The 24,608-nt window shown below is 41.5% G+C and overlaps 1 protein-coding gene and 1 pseudogene across 1 annotated transcript; one reads left to right on the plus strand and one right to left on the minus strand.

The window, feature by feature from the left end:
- Positions 1-1,023: 1,023 nt before the first annotated feature.
- Positions 1,024-19,276, minus strand: LOC115416849 (sedoheptulokinase-like; annotated as a pseudogene).
- Positions 19,277-21,051: 1,775 nt separating this feature from the next.
- On the plus strand, positions 21,052-24,395 carry emc6 (ER membrane protein complex subunit 6). Its single transcript, XM_030130733.1, has 2 exons — positions 21,052-21,241; positions 23,428-24,395. The coding sequence occupies exon 2, from the start codon at positions 23,494-23,496 to the stop codon at positions 23,824-23,826; it is 333 nt and encodes a 110-aa protein (XP_029986593.1). The 5' UTR covers positions 21,052-21,241; positions 23,428-23,493; the 3' UTR covers positions 23,827-24,395.
- Positions 24,396-24,608: the final 213 nt, after the last annotated feature.

The raw sequence follows: 24,608 nt of genomic DNA on the forward strand, positions 1-24,608 counted from the left end.
TGATAATCTATACTGAACAAAAATATAAATGCACGACTTTTGTTTTTGCTCCCATTTTTCATGAGCTGAACTCAAAGATCTAAAACTTTTTCTGTGTACACACAAGGTTTATTTCTCTCAAATATTGTTCACAAATCTGTTTAAATTTGTGTTAGTGAACACTTCTTCTTTGCTGAGATAATCCATCCACCTCACAGGTGTGGCAGATCCAGATGCTGATTAGACAGCAGGATTTTTGCACAGGTGTGCCTTAGGCTGGCCACAATAAAAGGCCACTCTAAAATGTGCAGTTTTATCACACAGCACAATACCACAGATGTCCCAAGTTTTGAGGGAATATGCACTGGTCATGTGACTTCAGGAACCTCCACCAGAGCTTTTGCCTGTGAACTGAATGTTCATTTCTCTACCATAAGCCATCTCCAAAGCTGTTTCAGAGAATTCATGAAGAAGACTGTGCGAGGACAATGGTGGTCACACCAAATACTGACTGGTTTTCTGACCCCCCTGGACCACCCAATACAGTAAAAGTGCACATTTCAGAGTGGCCTTTTATTGTGGCCAGCCTAAGTCACACCTGTGCAATAATCCTGCTGTCTAATCAGCATCTGGATCTGCTACACCTGTGAGGTGGATGGATTATCTCAGCAAAGGACAAAGGAGAAGTGCTCACTAACACAGATTTAGACAAATTTATGAACAATATTTGAGAGAAATAGGCCTTTTGTGTACAGAGAAAAAGTTTTAGATCTTTGAGTTCAGCTCATGAAAAATGGGAGGCAAAAACACAAGTGGTGCGTTTATATTTTTGTTCAGTGTATAAAAACAGGAGACAGATGATGAAGCAGCGCTGTGCTGTAAAGGTCAAAGGTCAAACAGACGCACAACTGCTGCCTTTAATGATGGTTAACCATGAATTTCACCAAAATTTAATGAATAAATTCACATTAATGTAATTCTACTTATAAAGCAAGAGTCAAATCATCATGTAATTAAAATGTAATTAACATGTAATTACATGTAATTAAATCCCTCAGTTCGACCTGAGGAGGCGGAGACAGGAAATGGCGTAACCATGGCGACACCGTCCCTCAGTCGGAGTCCATTCATAAATGACACTGACTCAATCATCCTGTTACTGAAGAACCTCCAGGTGTAGCTCCGCCCCCTCAGATGACGTCCATGCCATCTCGTCCTGCGGTTGGTCCCTGAGGTTTTGGCTCCGCCTCATCCTTCTGAGGAAGGAGGTCGTCTCCGATCTGAAGGTGGTCGCAGATGGCCATGGCGGCTCCGAGTGCGGAGTCAGCGTTCTGTCTGTAAACCACAGGCAGAGGAAACGCCCTCTCCACTTCCTGTCTCAGCACCTGGTTTCGGGCGAGCGCCGCCCCGCTGCCGATGAGCTTCCGCACCCCCGCCCGCCGCAAGCTCTCAGCTGGCATCATGGAGGTCAGGTTCTCCACCACGCCGCGGCACAGCGCCCTGGTCACGTGACCCAGGGACAGGTTGGAGGCAGAGATGTTGGTCACCTGACCCAGATGGAAGGGGGCGTGTCTCTCCCCCAGGAGGGTGGGACTCACCCTCAGGTCAGTGGTTTCCTGGTTCAGAGCGCAACCAATCAGCTTCTCGTAGAAACTGGAACTGCTAAGCTCCGCCCCTGGGGAAGACGAGAGGAGATAAGTATGAGGACATGAGTCTGAGGACACGAGTCTGAGGACACAACACAGATCCAGAACCAGAACAAGACCCAGATCCAGAACCAGGATGAATGTAAATGTTACTGCAGAATAAAAACAGACCCAGTTCCTTTGTCCATGCGGCGAGTGTCTCCACAAACGTGGCCAGGACATTTCCTCCATTGAGCGATGCGCCACCGCCAAGGTAGGAGGAGTCAAATACGGGAAGAAGGAGAGGGGCGGAGTCAGGCTGAGAGACGGGGGAGGGGTGAAGTCTGACGGCATCGCAGTAGGTGAGCTGAGCCGAGTACGATGTTCAGAACTGGAAGAAAAGAAAGAGAGAAGAGGTGAGAAGAGAAGAAAATGGAGAAGGAAAGACAAGAAAACCGTATAATTTAATAAACATAATATAATAAATCTAATCTAATAATTAGAATTCTATGTTATATAATATTCAATATTTTATCTAATGTTCTATATTTAGGACACTCAGGTGAACAGAGGGGCGGAGCTGTCAGCTGATCTCCACCTGGCGGTGGTGTGTTGGATCCACTGGTGAAGGAGGACGCCAGACAGACTGGGCATGCTCAGACGTGTGTGAAGGTCTGTTGAACGGTGGCAGAGCCCGATGTCGCGCGGTCTTCAACTACTACCTCCAGCAGAGCTCCTCCCAGATCCAGGGGAGGCTAGGGATACTGAGTCCCAGTGGACCATGTTCTCCACCTCCATTGTCGAAGCAGCTGCTCGGAGCTGTGGTCTCAGGGTCTCTGGTGCCTGCCGTGGCAGCAATCCCCGAACCCAGTGGTGGACCCTGGAAGTAAGGGACGCCGGCCAGCTGAAGAAGGAGTCTGATGGACCCTGGTTGGTTCATGGGACTCCAGAGGAGCTGATGGGTACTGGCAGGACAGGGGTACCGCAGCCCGAGCAGCTGTGGAGGCAAAAACTTGGGTCTGGGTGGAGTTTGGGGAGACCATGGAGGAGGACTATCGGTCGGCCTTGAGGAAATTCTGTCAAACCGTCCGATGCCTCAGGAGGTGAAGCAGTGCACCACCAACACTGTTTATAGAGGAAGTGGGAGGAGCTGACCTCCACTGGGGGTGTGGTTGGATGGAGGAGGGAATACTTGGAGGATCTGCTCAATCCCACTGTCACTTCTGCCATGGAGGAAGCAGAGGATGAGGTCTGAGGTGGACTGGTCCAGGTCTCAGAGGTGGACTGGTCCATCACCCCAGCTGAAGTCACCCAGGTGGTTGGACATCTCCAAGGTGGCAGAGCACCAGGGGTGGATGAGGTTCACCCCGAGTCCCTTCAGTCTCTGGATGTGCAGGACTGTCTTGGCTGACACGTCTCTGTAACACGGCGTGGCAGAAGGGGGGACCGGAGGATGTGCTCCACCCACAGGGGGTCCCACTCCTCAGCCTCCAGGGGAAAGTCTATTCCAGGTACTGGAGAGGAGGATCCGGCCAATAGTCGAACCTCGGATCCAGGAGGAACAATGCGGTTTTCATCCCGGTCCTGGAACACTGGACCAGGTCTACACTCTCCATCGGGTGCTCGAGGGTTCATGGGAGTTCATCCAACCAGTCCACATGGTTTTGTGGATTTGCAGAAGGCGTTCGACCGTGTCCCTCGTGGTATCCTGTGGGGGGTCCTTCGGGAGTATGGGGTCCAGGGCCCTCTGCTGAGGGCAGTCCGGTCCTTGTATGTCCGAAGCAGGAGCCTGGTTCACATTGCGGGCAGTAAGTCAGACCTGTTCCAGGTGCATGTTGGACTCCGGCAGGGCTGCCCTTTGGCACCGGTTCTGTTCATAATTTTTATGGACAGAATTTCTAGGTGCAGCCAGGGGCCGGAGGGGTCCGGTCTGGGGACCACAGGATTTCATCTCTGCTTTTTGCAGATGACGTTGTCCTGTTGGCCTCATGGAACCTGGACCTTCAGCGTGTCCTGGGGCGGTTGGAGTGGGATGAGGATCAGCACCTCCAAATCCGAGGCTATGGTTCTGGACCAGATAAAGGTGGTCTGCCCTCTCCGGGTCGGTGGAGAGTCTTTGACCTCAGTGGAGGAGGTCCAGTATCTGGGTCTAGTTCACAGTGAGGGAAGGATGGAGGTTCAGATTGACAGGTGGGTGGGTGGAGGTTCAGATTGACAGGTGGGTGGGTGCAGTGCTGCAGTGCTTGTATGGGTCTGTTGTGGTTCAGAAGGAGCTGAGCCCAAAGGAGAAGCTCTGGATTTACCCTCAGTCTATGTTCAGACCCTCACCTGTGGTCCTGAGCTTTGGGTCAGGACCCAGAAGACCAGATCCAGGATACAAGTGGTCCAAATGAGTTTCCTCCATAGGGTGGGTGGGTCCACCCTTAGGAATAGGGGGAGGAGCTCAGTCATGTGGGAGGAGCTCAGAGTTGAACTGCTGCTCCTCCACATCCAGAGGAACCAGCTGAGGTGGATCAGATACCTGGTTCAGATCCTCCTGGACTCCAACCTGGGGAGGTGTTCTGAGCATGTCCCACCAGGAGGAGGAGTCTGAGGAGAGGGAGGAGTCTGAAGAGAGGGAGGACTCTGAGGAGAGGGAAGTCTGGGCATCCCTGCTTAGACTGTTACCCCCGAGACCTGACCCCGGATAAGAGGAAGAGAATGGATGGATTCTATAGTTTATATAATCTATATTTGATCTAATGTTCTATCTTCTATATCTATATTCTATATCCTATATCTATATTCTATATTCTGTCTTCTATATTCTATATCCTATATCTATATTCTATATTCTGTCTTCTATATTCTATATCCTACATCTATATTCTATATTCAGTCTTCTATATTCTATATCTATATTCTATATTCTGTCTTCTATATTCTATATCCTATATCTATATTCTATATCTATATTCTATATTCTGTCTTCTATATTCTATATTCTATATCTATATTCTATATTCTGTCTTCTATATTCTATATCCTATATCTATATTCTATATTCTGTCTTCTATATTCTATATCCTATATCTATATTCTGTCTTCTATATTCTATATCCTATATCTATATTCTATATTCTGTCTTCTATATCCTATATCTATATTCTGTCTTCTATATTCTATATCCTATATCTATATTCTATATTCTGTCTTCTATATCCTATATTCTATATTCTGTCTTCTATATTCTATATCCTATATCTATATTCTGTCTTCTATATTCTATATCTATATTCTATATTCTGTCTTCTATATTCTATATCCTATATCTATATTCTATATTCTGTCTTCTATATTCTATATCCTATATCTATATTCTGTCTTCTATATTCTATATCCTATATCTATATTCTATATTCTGTCTTCTATATCCTATATCTATATTCTGTCTTCTATATCCTATATCTATATTCTGTCTTCTATATTCTATATCCTATATCTATATTCTGTCTTCTATATTCTATATCCTATATCTATATTCTATATTCTGTCTTCTATATCCTATATCTATATTCTGTCTTCTACATTCTACATCCTATATCTATATTCTATATTCTGTCTTCTATATTCTATATCCTATATCTATATTCTATATTCTGTCTTCTACATTCTATATCCTATATCTATTCTCTATATTCTGTCTTCTGTATTCTATATCCTATATCTATATTCTGTCTTCTACATTCTATATTCGATATCTATATTCTATATTCTGTCTTCTATATTCTATATCTATATTCTACATTCTATATTCTATATCTATATTCTATATTCTATATTCTACATTCTATATTCTATATCTATATTCTATATTCTGTCTTCTATATTCTATATCTATATTCTATATTCTATATCTATATTCTATATTCTGTCTTCTATATTCTATATCCTATATCTATATTCTATATTCTGTCTTCTATATTCTATATTCTATATTCTATATCTATATTCTATATTCTGTCTTCTATATTCTATATCCTATATCTATATTCTATATTCTGTCTTCTATATTCTATATCCTATATCTATATTCTATATTCTGTCTTCTATATTCTATATCCTATATCTATATTCTATATTCTGTCTTCTATATTCTATATCCTATATCTATATTCTGTCTTCTATATTCTATATCCTATATCCTATATCTATATTCTGTCTTCTATATTCTATATCCTATATCTATATTCTATATTCTGTCTTCTACATTCTATATCCTATATCTATTCTCTATATTCTGTCTTCTGTATTCTATATCCTATATCTATATTCTGTCTTCTACATTCTATATTCGATATCTATATTCTATATTCTGTCTTCTATATTCTATATCTATATTCTACATTCTATATTCTATATCTATATTCTATATTCTACATTCTATATTCTATATCTATATTCTATATTCTATATTCTGTCTTCTATATTCTATATCTATATTCTATATTCTATATCTATATTCTATATTCTGTCTTCTATATTCTATATCCTATATCTATATTCTGTCTTCTATATTCTATATTCTATATCTATATTCTATATTCTGTCTTCTATATTCTATATCCTATATCTATATTCTGTCTTCTATATTCTATATCCTATATCTATATTCTGTCTTCTATATTCTATATCCTATATCTATATTCTATATTCTATATTCTGTCTTCTATATTCTATATTCTATATCTATATTCTATATTCTGTCTTCTATATTCTATATCCTATATCTATATTCTATATTCTGTCTTCTACATTCTATATCCTATATCTATTCTCTATATTCTGTCTTCTGTATTCTATATCCTATATCTATATTCTGTCTTCTACATTCTATATTCGATATCTATTCTATATTCTGTCTTCTATATTCTATATCTATATTCTACATTCTATATTCTATATCTATATTCTATATTCTACATTCTATATTCTATATCTATATTCTATATTCTGTCTTCTATATTCTATATCTATATTCTATATTCTGTCTTCTGTCTTCTATATTCTATATTCTATATCTATCTTCTATATTATATGTTCTATATTCTATATCCTAATGGGTGGTGTGTTGGTTCCACCTGCGTCCGTGCGTTGGTTCATGCAGGAGTAGACAGAACATTGGAAGTCTCCCAGAGCCACGCCCACCGCCGTTCCCATGGGAACACCGTTCCACTGGGAGCGCGTCCGACCGGCCAGAGTTCCAGAGGGGCGGAGACGAGGGAGGAGACGCACAGGGAAGCCCGCCTCCTGGAGACTGACAGAAGACATGGAAGAGGAGAACACACACACACAGTCTGTGTGTGTGTGTGTGTGTGTGTGTGTGTGTGTGTGTTCTCCATACATGTCCCTGTTCCACCTGTCTGTTCTGCTGTCGTAGAACCCCCAGCTGGCTGCGTTCTGTGGGGTCATCACACAAACGTCCAGACCACACAGCATGGACACCACGTAGTCCTGGACTGTCCCCGCCACCGAGAAGGAGTCCAGGAAGTCTGGTCTACGGACAGGACAAGACCAGATGGGGACATTTAGACCAGGACCAGACAGGGACATGTAGACCAGGACCTGGACCCACCTGTGTTTGAGGAACCAGAAGATGGTGGCACATCCGAAGCCTGTGGCTACGCTGACATGTGACTGGGGCGGAGGCAGCGTGGACAGGAAGGCGGAGTCACAGCGTCCGTCCTGCCATGTGATCAGCTGACTGGTGTCTGAGGGGGTGAAGGCATCTGTGGACCAATCACAGCCTGCGCACAGAAAAACACCAGGACACACATGAAGTCCACGCCCACGGACCAGGAGACACTGAAAGGGTTCAAGTGGAGGATCTGGTTCTGCTTCCGGTTCTGGTTCTGAAGGTGAACAAACAGAATCTGAAACAACATTCACTGTTTATTATATGTTTATTATTATTATTATTATTATTATTACTATTACTATTATATTATTACTATTATTATTACTATTATTATTATTATTATTATTACTATTATTATTACTATTATTATTGTTATTTTTAGGCCCGAGCCAAGTAAAGCCGGCGCAGGGCCTATTGAGTCTGCAGTGGGCGCATGGGGACGAAATCGCCAGTGACGCGGTCGCCTTTCGCCACTGTCGCCACTCTCACACATATTCACATTCACAGCTCAAATTTGAATCAGTTGTCAATCTCCCAGGCTTACACCCATTTATAAAAGAAATTGCCATGTCGTTCAATAGCGCCCCCTAAAAATTTACCTTCACGAAAATTGCATTAATTCAGACATACGAACACCGATTTAGCTGAAATTTGACTCAGACGTCCATCTCCCAGGCCTACACCCATTTATTGAAAGAAATTGAAATTTCGCTCTATAGCGCCCCCTACAAATGTACATTTACAAAAATGACATCAGTTTGGACATACGAACACCGATTTGGCGCAAATTTGACTCAGACATCTGTCTCCCAGGCCTACACCTATTTGTCAAAAGAAACTGAAATTTTGAACTACAGCGCCCCCTAAAAAATTTTTAATATTTTTTTATTAAAATTGCTTCAGTTCGGACATACGAACACCGATTTGGCTCAAATTTGACTCAGACGTCTATCTCTCAGGCCTACACCCATTTATCAGAAAAATTTGAAATTCGGTGCCATAGCACCCCCTACAATTTTACCTTTACGAAAGTTACTTCACTTCAGACATACGAACACCAATTTGGCTCAAATTTGAATCAGTTGTAAATCTCCCAGGCCTACACCCATTTATCAAAAGAAATTGCCATGACGCTCAATAGCGCCCCCTACAAATTTACCTTCACGAAAACTGCATTAATTCGGACATACGAACACCGATTTGGCTCAAATTTGTCTCAGTGGTACATCTCTATGGCCTACACCCATTAAATGGAAGAAATTTAATTTTAGCTGCATAGTGCCCCCTACAGATTTACTTACAAAAAAATTTCTCTAGTTTGGACATACGAAAAAAGATCTGCCTCAAATTTGAATCAGTTGTCAATCTCCCAGGCCTACACCCATTCATCAGAAGACATTGAAATTTGGTGCTAGAGCGCCACCTGCTGAACGATGGAAATACTTCTACTGGACGTGCCCGTGGCGAGGGCCTTTAGATGCCACTTGCGGCTTTAATGTTTATTTTTTTTATTTTATTTTTTTTGTCTTATTAGGCCCGAGCCGAGTAAAGCCGGCGCAGGGCCTATTGAGTCTGCAGTGGGCGCATGGGGACGAAATCGCCAGTGACGCGGTCGCCTTTCGCCACTGTCGCCACTCTCACACATATTCACATTCACGGCACTGAGACCTTTCCGACGATGTACATGACATGTGCACAAATCGCATATTTACACCTGCTCAGAATGAATGGGAGTCAATGGGACACATCCACTCGGGGTCAGTCACGTGTGTGTAAGTGCACGACACGTGACATCTGACCCCACACACATGTGGGGGACCTCGAGAACTTTCAAAAAAGGGCAAATACGTGGTTGCCATAGAAACGGCTATATTGTTCTTGCTCAGATTATTATTATTTTTATTTTTATTTATTTATTTATTTTTGTCTTATTTTTCTTTCTCCTGCGCTTTGAGCTCAATTTTGACCCTCTGAACATTTAAGAAAACTCACCAAATTTTGCCTAAAATTCAGAAGTGTGAGAAATTGAATTTACATATAGGTTTCGTAGATGTCGGTAAAGAAATGTTGCTACAGCGCCCCCTTGAAAAGTGGAAATGCATTGCGCCAATGGGAGCGCGTCCAACATAAAGTTTGTCGTAGAGCCACGAAAATCGGTAGACAGATTCATCATGAGGAGACAAACAAAAATATTATTATGGCCACGCCCCTAAACCAACCCTTAGTCGGCCATATTGGATTGAAATTTCCAAAATGCTGAGTCAGCGTTTTCACTGAAGTTGTATTTTAACTATCTCCTACTAAGCCGTTTGGCCGAATGAGCTCAAAATCGGTGTACAGTATCTAGAGAAGTGGGGCATCAAAAGTTAGCTGAATTTTTTGAATCGGCATCACCGTTTTTGTGTGACGAGGTTGCAAATTTTGCGAAGTTTTTTCGAAAATTTACCATCACAAAAATTGCTTCAGCTCAGACATACGAACAGCGATGTTGCTGAAATTTGACTCAGACGTCTATCTCCCAGGCCTACACCCATTTATTAAAAGAAATTGAAATTTCGCACTATAGCGCCCCCTACAAATGTACATTTACAAAAATGACATCAGTTTGGACATACGAACACCGATTTGGCTCAAATTTGACTCAGACATCTATATCCCAGGCCTACACCCATTTATCAGAAAAATTTTAAATTCGGCGCCATAGCGCCCCCTACAATGTTACCTTTACGAAAATTACTTCACGTTAGACATGCGAACACCAATTTGGCTCAAATTTGAATCAGTTGTCAATCTCTCAGGCCTACACCCATTTATCAAAAGAAATTGCCATTTCGCTCTGTAGCGCCCCCTACAAATTTACCTTTACGAAAATTGCATCAGTTCAGACATACGAACACCGATTTGGCTCAAATTTGACTCAGTGGTACATCTCACAGGCCTACACCCATTCAATGAAACAAATATAATTTTTGCTCATAGTGCCCCCTACAGATTTATTTACAAAAAATTTTGTTCAGTTCGGACATACGAACACTGATTTGTCTCAAATCAATTGTCAATGTCCCAGGCCTACACCCATTCATCAGAAGACACAAAATTTGGGGCTAGAGCGCCACCTGCTGAACGATGAGCATACTTCCACTGGACGTGCCCTTGGCGAGGGCCTTTAGATGCCGTTTGCGGCTTTAATTTTTCTTTCTCCTGCGCTTTGAGCTCAATTTTGACCCTCTGAACATTTACGAAAACTCACCAAATTTTGCCTAAAATTCAGAAGTGTGAGAAATTGAATTTACATATAGGTTTCGTAGATGTCGGTAAAGAAATGTTGCGGCAGCGCCCCCTTGAAAAGTGGAAATGCATTGCGCCAATGGGAGCGCGTCCAACATAAAGTTTGTCGTAGAGCCACGAAAATCAGTAGACGGATTCATCATGAGGAGACAAACAAAAAATATTATTATGGCCACGCCCCTAAACCAACCCTTAGTCGGCCATATTGGATTGAAATTTCCAAAATGCTGAGTCAGCGTTTTCACTGACGTATTTTAACTATCTCCTACTAAGCCGTTTGGCAAAATGAGCTCAAAATCCGTGTACAGTATCTAGAGAAGTGGGAAATCAAAAGTTATCCGAATTTTTTGAATCGGTGTCACCGTTTTTGTGCGACAAGGTTACAAACTTTGCGAAGTTTTTCAGAAAAATTGCCATCACAAAAATTGCTTCAGCTCAGACATACGAACACCGATTTGGCTGAAATTTGACTCAGACGTCCATCTCCCAGGCCTACACCCATTTATTAAAAGAAATTGGAATTTCGCACTATAGCGCCCCCTACAAATGTACATTTATAAAAATGACATCAGTTCGGACATACGAACACCGATTTGGCTTAAATTTGACTCAGACATCTATCTCCCAGGCCTACACCTATTTGTCAAAAGAAACTGAAATTTTGCACTACAGCGCCCCCTACAAAAATGTTTCATATTTTTTTATTAAAATTGCTTCAGTTCGGACATACGAACACCGATTTGGCTCAAATTTGACTCAGACGTCTATCTCTCAGGCCTACACCCGTTTATCAGAAAAATTTGAAATTCGGTGCCATAGCACCCCCTACAATTTTACCTTTACGAAAGTTACTTCACTTCAGACATACGAACACCAATTTGGCTCAAATTTGAATCAGTTGTAAATCTCCCAGGCCTACACCCATTTATCAAAAGAAAATGACATTTCGCTAAATAGCGCCCCCTACAAATTTACCTTCACGAAAATTGCATTAATTCAAACATACGAACACCGATTTGGCTCAAATTTGACTCAGTGGAAAATCTCCCAGGCCTACACCCATTCAACGGAAGAAATTTAATTTTAGCTGCATAGCGCCCCCTACAGATTTACTTATATAAAAATTTCTTTAGTTTGACATATGAGCAAACATTTGCCTCAAATTTGAATCAGTTGCCAATCTCCCAGGCCTACACCCATTCATCAGAAGAGACTGAAATTTGGTGCTAGAGCGCCACCTGCTGAACGGTGGACATACTTCTACTGGACGTGCCCTTGGCGAGGGCCTTTAGATGCCGCTTGCGCCTTTAATTTTTATGTATTAGGCCTGAGCCAAGTAAAGCTGGCGCAGGGCCTATTGAGTCTGCAGTGGGCGCATGGGGAAGAAATCGCCAGTGACGCGGTCGCCTTTCGCCACTGTCGCCACTCTCACACATATTCACATTCACGGCACTGAGACCTTTCCGACGATGTATATGACATGTGCACAAGTCGCATATTTACACCTGCTCAGAATGAATGAGAGTCAATGGGACACGCCCACTCGGGGTCAGTCATGTGGGTGTAAGTGCACGACACGTGACATCTGACCCCACAGACATGTGGGGGAACTCGAGAGCTTTCACATAAGGCCAAATACGTGGTTGCCATAGAAACGGCTATATTGTTCTTGCTCAGATTATTATTATTTTTCTTTCTTTTTTTTTTTTTTATTTATTTTTCTTCTCCTGCTCTTTGAGCTCAATTTTGACCCCCTGAACATTGATGAAAACTCACCAAATTTTGCCGAAAATTCAGGAGTGCGAGAAATTGAATTTACATATAGGTTTCGTAGATGTTGGTAAAGAAATGTTGCTGCAGCGCCCCCTTGAAAAGTGAAAATGCATTGCGCCAATGGGAGCACGTCCAACATAAAGTTTGTCGTAGAGCCACGAAAATCAGTACACAGATTCCTCATGAGGAGACAAACAAAAAATATTATTATGGCCACGCCCCTAAACCAACCCTTAGTCGGCCATATTGGATTGAAATTTCCAAAATGCTGAGTCAGCGTTTTCACTGACGTTGTATTTTAACTATCTGCTCCTTGGCCGTTTGGCCGAATGAGCTCAAAATCGGTGTACAGTATCTAGACAAGTGGGGCATCAAAAGTTTGCCAAATTTTTTGAATCTGTGTCACCGTTTTTGTGCGACGAGGTTGCAAACTTTGCAAAGTTTTTTCGAAAATTTACCATCACAAAAATTGCTTCAGCTCAGACACACAAACACCGATTTGGCTAAAATTTGACTCAGACGTCCATCTCCCAGGCTTACACCCATTTATTAAAAGAAATTGAAATTTCGCACTATAGCGCCCCCTACAAATGTACATTTACAAAAATGACATCAGTTCGGACATACGAACACCGATTTGGCTCAAATTTGACTCAGATGTCTATCTCCCAGGCCTACACCCATTTATCAGAAAAATTTGAAATTTGGTGCCATAGCGCCCCCTACAAATTTACCTTTACGAAAATTACTTCACTTCAGATATACAAACACCAATTTGGCTCAAATTTGAATCAGTTGTCAATCTCCCAGGCCTCAACCCATTTATCAGAAGAAATTGCCATGTCGCTCAGTAGCGCCCCCTACAAATTTACCTTCACGAAAATTGCATAGCGCCCCCTACAGATTTACTTATACAACAATTTCTCTAGTTTGGACATAAAAACACTGATTTGTCTCAAATTTGAATCAATTGTCAATCTCCCAGGCCTACACCCATTCATTAGATGACACTGAAATTTGGTGCTAGAGCGCCACCTGCTGAACGATGGACATACTTCTACTGGACGTGCCCGTGGCGAGGGCCTTTAGATGCCGCTTGCGGCTTTAATTTTTCTTTCTCCTGCGCTTTGAGCACAATTTTGACCCCCTTAACATTTACGAAAACTCACCAAAACTTGCACAAAATTCAGAAATGTGCAAAATTGAATTTACATATAAGTTTCGTAGATGTCGGTAAAGAAATGTTGCGGCAGCGCCCCCTTGAAAAGTGGAAATGCATTGCGCCAATGGGAGCACGTCCAACATAAAGTTTGTCATAGAGCCACAAAAATCGGTAGACGGATTCATCATGAGGAGACAAACAAAAAATATTATTATGGCCACGCCCCTAAACCTACCCTTAGTCGGCCATATTGGATTGAAATTTCCAAAATGCTGAGTCAGCGTTTTCGCTGACGTCGTATTTTAACTATCTCCTACTAAGCCGTTTGGCCAAATGAGCTCAAAATCGGTGTACACTATCTAGAGAAGTGGGACATCAAAAGTTAGCCGAATTTTTTGAATCGGTGTCACCGTTTTTGTGCGACGAGGTTGCAAACTTTGCAAAGTTTTTTCGAAAATTTACCATCACAAAAATTGCTTCAGCTCAGACGTACGAACACCGATTTGGCTCAAATTTGACTCAGATGTCTATATCCCAGGCCTACACCCATTTATCAGAAAAATTTGAAATTTGGTGCCATAGCGCCCCCTACAAATTTACCTTTACAAAAATTACTTCACTTCAGATATACGAACACCAGTTTGGCTCAAATTTGAATCAGTTGTCAATCTCCCAGGCCTACACCCATTTATCAGAAGAAATTGCCATTTCGCTCAATAGCGCCCCCTACAAATTTACCTTCATGAAAATTGCATCAATTCGGACATAAGAACACCGATTTGGCTCAAATTTGACTCAGTGGTACATCTCCCAGGCCTACACCCAATCAATTGAAGAAATTTAATTTTAGCTGCATAGCGCCCCCTACAGATTTACTTATACAAAAATTTCCTTACTTCGGACATACGAGCAATGATTTCCCTCAAATTTGAATCAGTTGTCCATCTCCCAGGCCTACACCCATTCATCAGAAGAAACTGAAATTTGGTGCTATAGCGCCACCTGCTGAACGATGGGCATACTTCTACTGGACGTGCCCTTGGCGAGGGCCTTTAGATGTCGCTTGCGGCTTTAATCATTTTTCTTTTGTCTTATTTTTCTTCTCCTGCCCTTTGAGCTTAATTTTGACCCCCTGAACATTTACGAAAACTCACCAAATTTTGCCTAAAATTCAGAAATGCAAGAAATTGAATTTACAAATAGGTTTCGTAGATGTCGGTAAAGAAATGTTGCGGCAGCGCCCCCTTGAAAAGTGGAAATGCATTGCGCCAATGGGAGCACGTCCAACATAAAGTTTGTCATAGAGCCACAAAAATCGGTAGACAGATTCATCATGAGGAGACAAACAAAAAATATTATTATGGCCACGCCCCTAAACCAACCCTTAGTCAGCCATATTGGATTGAAATATCCAAAATGCTGAGTCAGCGTTTTCGCTGACGTATTTTAACTATCTCCTACTAAGCCGTTTGGCCAAATGAGCTCAAAATCGGTGTACAGTATCCAGAGAAGTGGGACATCAAAAGTTAGCCGAATTTTTTGAATCGGTGTCACCGTTTTTGTGCGAGGAGGTTGCAAACTTTGCAAAGTTTTTTCGAAAATTTGCCATCACAAAAATTGCTTCAGCTGAGACATACAAACACCGATTTGGGTGAAATTTGACTCAGACGTCCATCTCCCAGGCCTACACCCATTTATCAGAAGAAATTGCCATTTCGCTCAATAGTGCCCCCTACAAATTTACCTTCACGAAAATTGCATCAATTCGGACATAAGAACACCGATTTGGCTCAAATTTGACTCAGACGTCCATCTCCCAGGCCTACACCCATTTATTAAAAGAAATTGAAATTTCACACTATAGCGCCCCCTACAAATGTACATTGACAAAAATGACATCAGTTCAGACATATGAAGACAGATTTTGCTCAAATTTGACTCAGACATCTGTCTCCAAGGCCTACACCTATTTGTCAAAAGAAACTGAAATTTTGCACTACAGCGCCCCCTACAAATTTACCTTCACGAAAATTGAATCAGTTCGGACATACAAACACCGATTTGGCTCACATTTGACTCAGTGGTACATCTCGCAGGCCTACACCCATTCAATGGAAGAAATTGAATTTTAGCTGCATAGCACCCCCTACAGATTTACTTATACAAAACTTTCTTTAGTTTGGACATACAAACAAAGTTTTGCTTCAAATTTGAATCAGTTGTCAATCTCCCAGGCCTACACCAATTCATCAGAAGACATTGAAATTTGGTGCTAGAGCACCACCTGCTGAACGATGAGCATACTTCTACTGGACGTGCCCTTGGCGAGGTCCTTTAGATGAAGCTTGTGGCTTTAATTATTATTATTACTTCAATCCCAGTCCTGTTTCTATGTCCAGAACACTTTGGCGGTGCCTGCTGGACAAATGTGGTACAACATGTACAAATACACAACAGAGTAAAAACAACCACGTCTAGAACCTGTGGATCCAAACGGGTCAGCAACACTTCACACTTCATTTTCCTTCTCTACTCGTACTTTCTAACGTGCAATTCCCTGTTTTTCCACTTATATTTTTATAGTTATTATCATTAATATTTTTACTTATAACATTTCTTATAAATGCATATTTACGTCCGCCAGGAGCTATTATGAGCACTGTGTGCATGTGTGTTTGTTTTTTAGCAAGATAACTCAAAAAGTTATGGACGGATTTTCATGAAATTTTCAGGCAATGTTGATACTGGCACAAGGAAGATATGAGTACATTTTGGTGGTGATGGGGGGGCAGATCTGTGCTAGCCTAATCTAATCTAATCTAATCTAATCTAATCGGATCTGTGAAATCATATATATATATATATATATATATATATATATATATATATATATATATATATATACACACACACACACGTGGGTGTGGTCAGCTAACCATGTGGGCGTGGTCACAGTCACAGAATCTCCACCAGTAAAAGCCTCATTTCTCTGTTTGTTCAGTTTCATCTACAGTCGGTTTGTGACGGAGATAAAAAGGATTCAGATGAAAGAGGAAGACGTGTCCAAGTGGATTTAACCCAAATAACAGACATTTACTCTGATGGTTACTGTGGATTCAAATATATATATATATATATATATACATACACACACACACACACACACACACACACACCCTTTCCTGCTGTGTGAGTACAGGTGTGTATGTCCAGTGTGTGTAGTTCAGGGTCGGTCAGCTCTTTCAGCGTCCACAGGGGGGCGTAAAAGTAACACATACCATGACACATTCATATCAAAAGAACCAATCAGATCCCACACAGTCTGAACATGTGTTGGCTGATCATTCTACTTTCCCAGTTTCCTGAAGCAGTAACAGAGCTATAACACCCTTTAAATTAAGGGGAGGAGAACGACGGCATATTAAGGCCACATAAGAAAATAAAAATGCTTGTCACTAGGAGAATAAAGTCGTTATGTAACGAGAATAAAGTGGTCCCCGCTCATGGACTAATGTGAACATTTGGTTCAGTTCTTCCATCTGTGGTTCAGACACACAGGTCACACACTGAGTCTGTCCTCCATCCACACATTAGTTTCAGGACTCTGAAGACAGTTCTCACACACGTGGGTTTGTTTTGTTGTCAGAACTGAACTGATTTGGTTCTGTTGTGTCTTCAGTTTCAGCCAAACTGCTGCAGCGTTGGTCTGTGGGACTATCAGTGGAAACAGCAGAACTGAACACAGGGTTTGAGTTTCTGAACAAACTGTGGATTGGACTGAGTTTAGTCCAACAGAAGGAGGATCTGCTTCAGCTGTGTTCTCTGTAAAACCACAAACTGTCAAATTTTAAAACATTATGAGTTTAATCTCATAAAAGTACAACTTTATTCTTGTTCATTAACAACTTTATTCTTGTAGTGACAAGTGTTTTTATTTTCTTATGTGAACCTAATACGTTGTCGTAGAAGAGGCTTTATTCCACATCCATTAACTATTACCGTGTTAATGATGTCAGAGGAGGAGGAGTCCAGGTTGTCCATCAAAAATAAAACATGTCAGATGGATTTTTTTAACACTCTGGTATCCCGTCCTCCAAGGCCTTTACTGAGCACCAGGTGGGCCTTTTTCACACACTTGTGGAATAATGTCAAAAAATATGTTCATACAGTTTGTTTTTAATTCTTTTACACTTTTTTCTATTTCATCAACTTGAGCCATAAATAAAAATACCAAATACTCAATAACTGTCACATTTTTTAACCCTTTAAATGCCGTGTTTGTAATGGAAACAAACCATTTTTTGGATGAAAAAACACAAAAAATTATTTTTTTCAGTATACTCCATAAAAAGTGGATCACATATTATTTGATTTTTTCCTCCTGGCATATGTCAGTGATTAACTCCAACATCGGTTAATTTGCATTATTATTATTTTTGGCACTAGGTCAAATGTTCAAAAATACTAGCATCTGTCACCAAGTGTGCATAAAATGCACACCTATAAATCAAACTATTAAATATTATAAATTGATTTATTTTTCTGCTCTAATTTGATTTCATTTTTGTAAATCCAGCTCAGCCCTAATCATACAGATCAAATAATCATTCATTTTAGATTTTTTTAAAGCCTTTAAACGATCTCTTTTCATCATGATGTCACTACATTTTTTGATGCAAAAAACACAAAATATGTTGTTTTTTTCCCCCAAAATTCCACATAAAAATTGGATCACATATTATTAGATTTTTTCATCCTGGCATATGTCAATGATTAACAGCAACAATAACAACGTTAATTAATGAATTACTTTAGCCCCTCCCCTCTCAAATGAAGCCCAGATCTCAGTAAAAGCAGGAGTTCTGCCTTAAAGGCTTTGGATCCAAAACAGGTTCTAATGTTAGAAACAGTGCGTTTTATGCACACATGGCAGACAGATGCTAGTCTGGTCATTTTCTTTTGTTACAATGTGCACATTTGAGTTGGTGGACAGAATTTTAAAGATCTTGCAAAAATGAACAACTGTTGAATTCTAACCTGATTTAAATTATGAAAAATAATATGAAGTTTTTTAACACGAAGTGCAAAGTGTGCGTAAAAAGCACACCCGGATACCAGAGGGTTAATGTACTTTTGTGTTTTTAGGTCTATTATTGAAGGACCGGAAGTGGTGTCACCTGTTTCCGGTTTCCACAATAAGAGCCCGTGCATCTGTCCGCATACGGACACGGCGCGGACCCGGTTCCGTTTGTCCGCGGACAGGAGGCCCACGCTCCGGTTCAGGGCGTCGATGATCCGGCCCGGGTCCTGCTCCTTGGCCTGAAACACAGACACGGAGCTGAGTTGGCTCCGGTACCTGAGGCGGACTGAGGCGCGTGCTCGGGGTTCGGTACCTTCCCGGTGCCGGTGATGTCCGCCTCCGTCGGTAAACACCGGGTCTCCACCGCGGTCCTGGTCCGGGGGTCCAGCAAAACTGCCTTCACAGAGGTGGTCCCCACGTCCAAGCCCAGGATGTAGGCGGCCATGGCTGCAGGACACACCGGGATGATGTCCGGTTACCGGGACACCGACCGGGCAAAGTCTGCCCTGAGGCCTTCACGTGTCATCAGAAAACACACAATCAGTGCAGTACACAGACAGCAGAGTCTACAGGTGGAGCTGGATCTGCTCTGTTTGTGTTCAGGACGAGGCCGGAGTCATGAACAGAATTAGCATTAGCTGAACATCTGTGGTCCAATCCATTAACGTGTCTTTGGATTAATTAAATGATCATATTAGTGGATGCGTTCTGCTCAAATGCATGAGTTCCGCTGTTTCATCAGATGAATTACCGCTGTGCTTGAACTCAGCTCCATGTGCTCCCAGTCAGAGCAGGTGGATGAAACACCTCCTGTTGGAGGAGACAAACGGCACACCAACAGACTTTCATATTTAGTAAACACTTGAAATATTACCTGATGTTTGGTCAAAGAAACCAAACGGGAACACTTCTTCTTCTTCTTTGGTGTTTCACGGCAGCTTACATCCGGTCCGTGCACTCCTGCCCCCACAGGAACACTTCCAGGTCCTTCTAGTCTATCATTTCCCACGTTTTTTTTTTTTTTTTTTTTCAATTTAGAACAGCACAGTTTACAATGCAAAATAGCTTTTTTTCCCATATCAAATTTACAAAAGAAAAACATTTTCAATAGAAGACATAATATAAATGCTTAATTATAACCATGTATAGAAAGACAGGAGAAAAGAAAAAGACAGGAAAAAGAGAAACTGATACTAAGGGGGTTAGAGTTCAGATGAATATACGAAGGAAAGTGCACATTTCAACAATTTGAATTGCCTTTTGCTTTTCAGAGTACTTAATTAAGAGAATGTATTGTTTGAAATTATTATAAAATGCAGTAAAGCATGGCTTTTTTTGCTGAGCATTTACAACAATGAATGTGAAATTTCAACATTAAAATTAAAAGATTTATCAGGTGTAGAGATTCACTTTTGAGCAAGCTACTTTCAAACAGGCCAAACAATACATTCGTCCAAAACAACAGAAAATGACTTTCAATGTTATGATGAATAAAATCACAAAGTTTTTGCCAAAAACTTTGAACAGTAGGGCAGTGCCAAAAGAAATGAACAACAGTTTCAGGACATACATTACAAAAGCTACAGTTTATGTCAATATCTTTCTTAAATCTATTTTTAATATAAGATTTAGCTGGATAGAATTTATGAGTGAGTTGAAAGGGTATTTCTTTAACTTTATTGGTAATCAGATATCTGTTTTTTCATGGTATAACATCTACCTTTTGGGGCGGCCATCGCTCAGGTGGTAGAGCGGGTCGTTCAATAACCGAAGGGTTGGTGGTTCAAATCCTGCTCTATCCTAGTCGGTCCGTTGTGTCCTTGGGCAGGGCACTTCCCCCTCCCTGCCTCCAGTGCCACCCACACTGGTGTATGAATGTTTGGTGGTGGGAGGGGCCGTAGGCGCGAATTGTCAGCCACGCTTCTGTCAGTCTGCCCCCCCCCCCCCCCCCCCCCTCAGGATAGCTGTGGATACAGATGGAGTTTACCTTCACCAGAGGGAGAATGTGAGAGCCAATGAAGAATGGATCAGTAATGGAAAGCACTTTGGGTGTCTAGAAAAGCACTAGAGAAAATCCAATCCATTATTATTATTATTATTATTATTATTATCAATCTATTCCAATGAGATATAACACAGGGTACTGTTGTAATATATTTTTGGAGTAACGCTCACATAAAATTGTTGTTATTGACATGAGAACTGGAGGAACAAACCTTTCCTGCTGGTGTTTCATGTGGAGCTAAAAGAGTCAGTTCATGAACATGGAGCCTCTGTTGGTTTTTAAAAAGCACACACACACCAGAAGGGATGGCTCCAAAAACCTTCACGTAGTCTCAAGGAGTCACTGGGATATGATATTTTACAAGAAATGCTTCGTAAGTAAGTCAGAGTCCCTAAGAGGTACTTCTTGGTGTAATTTCCCACTTTTTTGTGTTTCATGAACGCACGATATGAGTGACTGTGTTCCCATGATGCAGTGCGGGTCAAAATGGCCGCCTGTGCTGTAGTCCTGTCATCCGGTCGACAGTGAATACGGTGTTTCTGCCCAAAACCAGCTGATATTCACAGGACTTCTCCTCATATTCCAGTCTTTTACAGATTATGTTTTTGTAATTCCACTGAAAACAGTCGACGAATCCTCGCGAGATTTTCCGGTAAGAAACTGCCATCGTTCCCGACCGTTAGCCATGCTAATGCTAGCATGTTAGCTCCAGCTGCGATAAAAATATTAAAGACCGCAATTAATCCACACAGATCCGGCCTTAAATATGTGATTACTGAGATATAACAGTATGTTTTCATTATGACAAACTCAGCTTTGTCTGTTGGTTTGCTAAAGTTTGACGTCCGTTTCGTTTAGGCTTGTAAATATTTGTAGCTAGCTGCTGTTAGCCTGTTAGCAGGTGAGGTCCTGCTCACATGTCAAACCAGAATGTGTCCAGTTCAGTGTCAGCTTTTGTCCTTCATTCAGGTTTATGAGAGGCAGAAAAAGGCTGCATTTAATTTAAGGACATTCGAACCCCCTTAATAAATCAGATTTTTGTCACAGCCGTTTTCCAAAATGATCTTAAAGTAACAGAAATGGGAGGTTCACTTTAAAAGTCCTGCAGTTACAGCTCAGATCTGATTCTGTTCTGGTTTATTAGAGGAATTAAAAAAATAAAAAAAAAGCTGTAGTTCAAGCATGAGTCTGTCCGATAAATGAGGGTGGAACTGGAATGTAGACACTGATGTAAACTTTGGTTTGATCTGGTCCAAAGGTTTGAATGATGATGATTAAGGACTATTGATCATGGATGTAGATGTAGAAATGCTTCCTTGTGCTGTTGTTTTCCTCTGAACCCGATGTGTGTTTGGGTTCCGACAGATCATCTGTGATTTTGGGGGGGGTTTTTTGTATTTCTTATTTTTATTATTATTATTTGTAATTTATTTATTTATTTTTGATTTTTTTAAAAAAAATCTTTTACTTTAATTTTTACTTTCTTTTTTTCTTTTTTATATCAACTGTGTGTTTGGGTTCGTACAGATCATCTGTGTGTTGTTTTTTTTTTTATTCTATTCAATTATTTTCTATTTTATTTCATTTTTTATTGTTTTATAATTTTTTATTTATTTTATTTATTTATTTGCTTTTTTTTTATTTCATGTGTGTGTGTGGGTTCATACAGATCATGTGTGTATATCAAGGTTATTATCATTAATGAAAACTAACGAAATGATCAAATCTAGAATAGTAAAAACATTTTTGTTAACTGAAATAAATAAAAACTATAATTAAAAGAAAAAAAACATAACTAAGTGAAACTGTATCGTGTGTTTACAAAACTAACTAAAATGGATAAAAATTATGGATAAAATTCCCTTCGTTTTCGTCTTTGTCAATGATACAAAATCAATTTATTTTGCTCTAGCACTTTTAACTAGCGGCACCATACGACACTTTTTGCTCCGTCACTTGTGTTCACTTGTGGTTTCCAGTCATCTTCTGGTCCCCACTCTACCTGGAAACATGGAGACTAAAGCAGCAGAGTCCTGTCTGGGACTGATTTGAATAGGAGCACAGAGAAGAAGAGAAAAGAGACCACTGAACTACAACTGAACTGAACTACAACGGGGCGACACGGTGGTGCAGTGGTTAGCACTCGTGCCTCACAGCAAGAAGGTCCTGGGTTCGATTCCAACACCAGTCGACGGGGGGTGGGACCTTTCTGTGTGGAGTTTGCATGTTCTCCCCGTGTCTGCGTGGGTTCTCTCCGGGTACTCCGGCTTCCTCCCACCATCCAAAGACATGCACTAATAGGTTAATTGGTTAATCTAAATTGCCCATAGGTGTGAATGTGAGAGTGATTGTTTGTCTCTATATGTTCAGCCCTGTGATGAACTGGCGACTTGTCCAGGGTGTACCCTGCCTTCGCCCCTATGTAGCTGGGATAGGCTCCAAGCGACCCCCGTGACCCTAGTGAGGATAAAGCGGGTTCAGAAAATGAATGAATGAATGAATGAACTACAACTGAACTACAACTGAACTAAAACTAAACTACAACTGAACTACAACTAAACTACAACTGAACTACAACTAAGCATTTAGAAAAAAAAAGAAAACTAATAAAAACTATCAAACCTGCTCTAAAAACAAATTAAAACGAACTGAATTAGAGAAAAAAAAGTCCAAAGTAAATCAAACTAAACTAGAATGAAAAATCCTAAACTACTGGAACCTTGGTGTCCATCTTCCTTCCTCTGTCTGTTTTTCCTCTTAAATGTTCTGAACTGGCTCTGAAGTCACTGGACCAGCAGGTCAGGTGACTAACCCTCCTCTGTGTGTGTTTTACTGAAGCTCCTCCCACCTGGACGTCTGTGATCTCAGCCGACCGTCCACGTGACCTCTGACCTCCGGGCTGACATGGCGGGGGTCGTAGCCAAACGTGAGGGTCCCCAGTTCATCAGCGAGGTGTCGGTGCGGGGCAACGCGGCCGTGTTGGACTACTGCCGCACATCAGTGTCGGCGCTGTCGGGCGCCACGGCCGGCATCCTGGGCCTGACGGGCCTGTACGGCTTCGTCTTCTACTTCCTGGCGTCCTTCCTGCTGTCGCTGCTGCTCATCCTGAAGGCCGGACGCCGCTGGAACAAGTGCTTCAAGTCCCGGAGGCTGCTGTTCACCGGGGGCCTGGTGGGGGGGCTCTTCACCTACGTCCTCTTCTGGACGTTCCTGTACGGGATGGTGCACGTCTACTGAAGTCATGTGACGTCTCTGACTCCGCCTCCTGCTGTCTGTAGCTCAAACTGATGTCTCCACTTTCCTCTGATTCTAAGAAAGAACACGTTTGAGTTTGTGTTCTCCTTCAACCCTCCTGCTCCTGGTCCCGGTCCTGGTTCTGGTCCCGGTCCAGGTCCCAGTCCTGGTCCAGGTCCCGGTCTTGGTCCTAGTCTTGGTCCTGGTCCTGGTCCACACTCAGTGTCCACCACCTCCTCTGGGCTCAGTTTCATGATGAGCTTCATCAGAATGAAGGTGTCAAACTTGCAGCCTGTGGGTCCAGACTGGTCCAGAATGACACTGAACATACTAACAATAAATGATCCAGTTCCAGTTTTTGTAGACCAGTGGGATCTAACAGGGGTTAGACCAGGAACACATCACCATAATAAACTACAACTAAGGACAATGACAAAAGTTTTAGTGGGAAAAGGAAAAAAAAAAGAAAATTACATGAAAATAAGTCGGCTAAAATGTCCTTAGGAGGTCAAATGAGTGTCCATTTGTGTCCAAAACAGTTGTCCTAAAGTCACAGAAGTGTGTGTAAATAATGCTAATCCATTCATGCACAGACTACTGATATTCTCTGACAGTGGAAGCTCTATTTTCATAAATATTGGATTTGGAATAGCACGTGGATGTGAAAACCTTTGCTGGTGGACGGACGTGACATTACCCATGATGCTCTGGTCAGTCCCAGTACTTTATTAGGAATAAACTTCTAGACTTCCTATTGCTAATTGTGCTCTTCTTCATAAATGTTG

This window comes from Sphaeramia orbicularis, unplaced genomic scaffold (assembly GCF_902148855.1).
Source record: "Sphaeramia orbicularis unplaced genomic scaffold, fSphaOr1.1, whole genome shotgun sequence".
In the NCBI taxonomy this organism is placed as follows: Eukaryota; Metazoa; Chordata; class Actinopteri; order Kurtiformes; family Apogonidae; genus Sphaeramia; species Sphaeramia orbicularis.

Coding starts and splice junctions, on each gene's coding strand:
- emc6 (XM_030130733.1), top strand. CDS start 23,494: ATGGCGGGGGTCGTAGCCAAACGTGAGGGTCCCCAGTTCATCAGCGAG.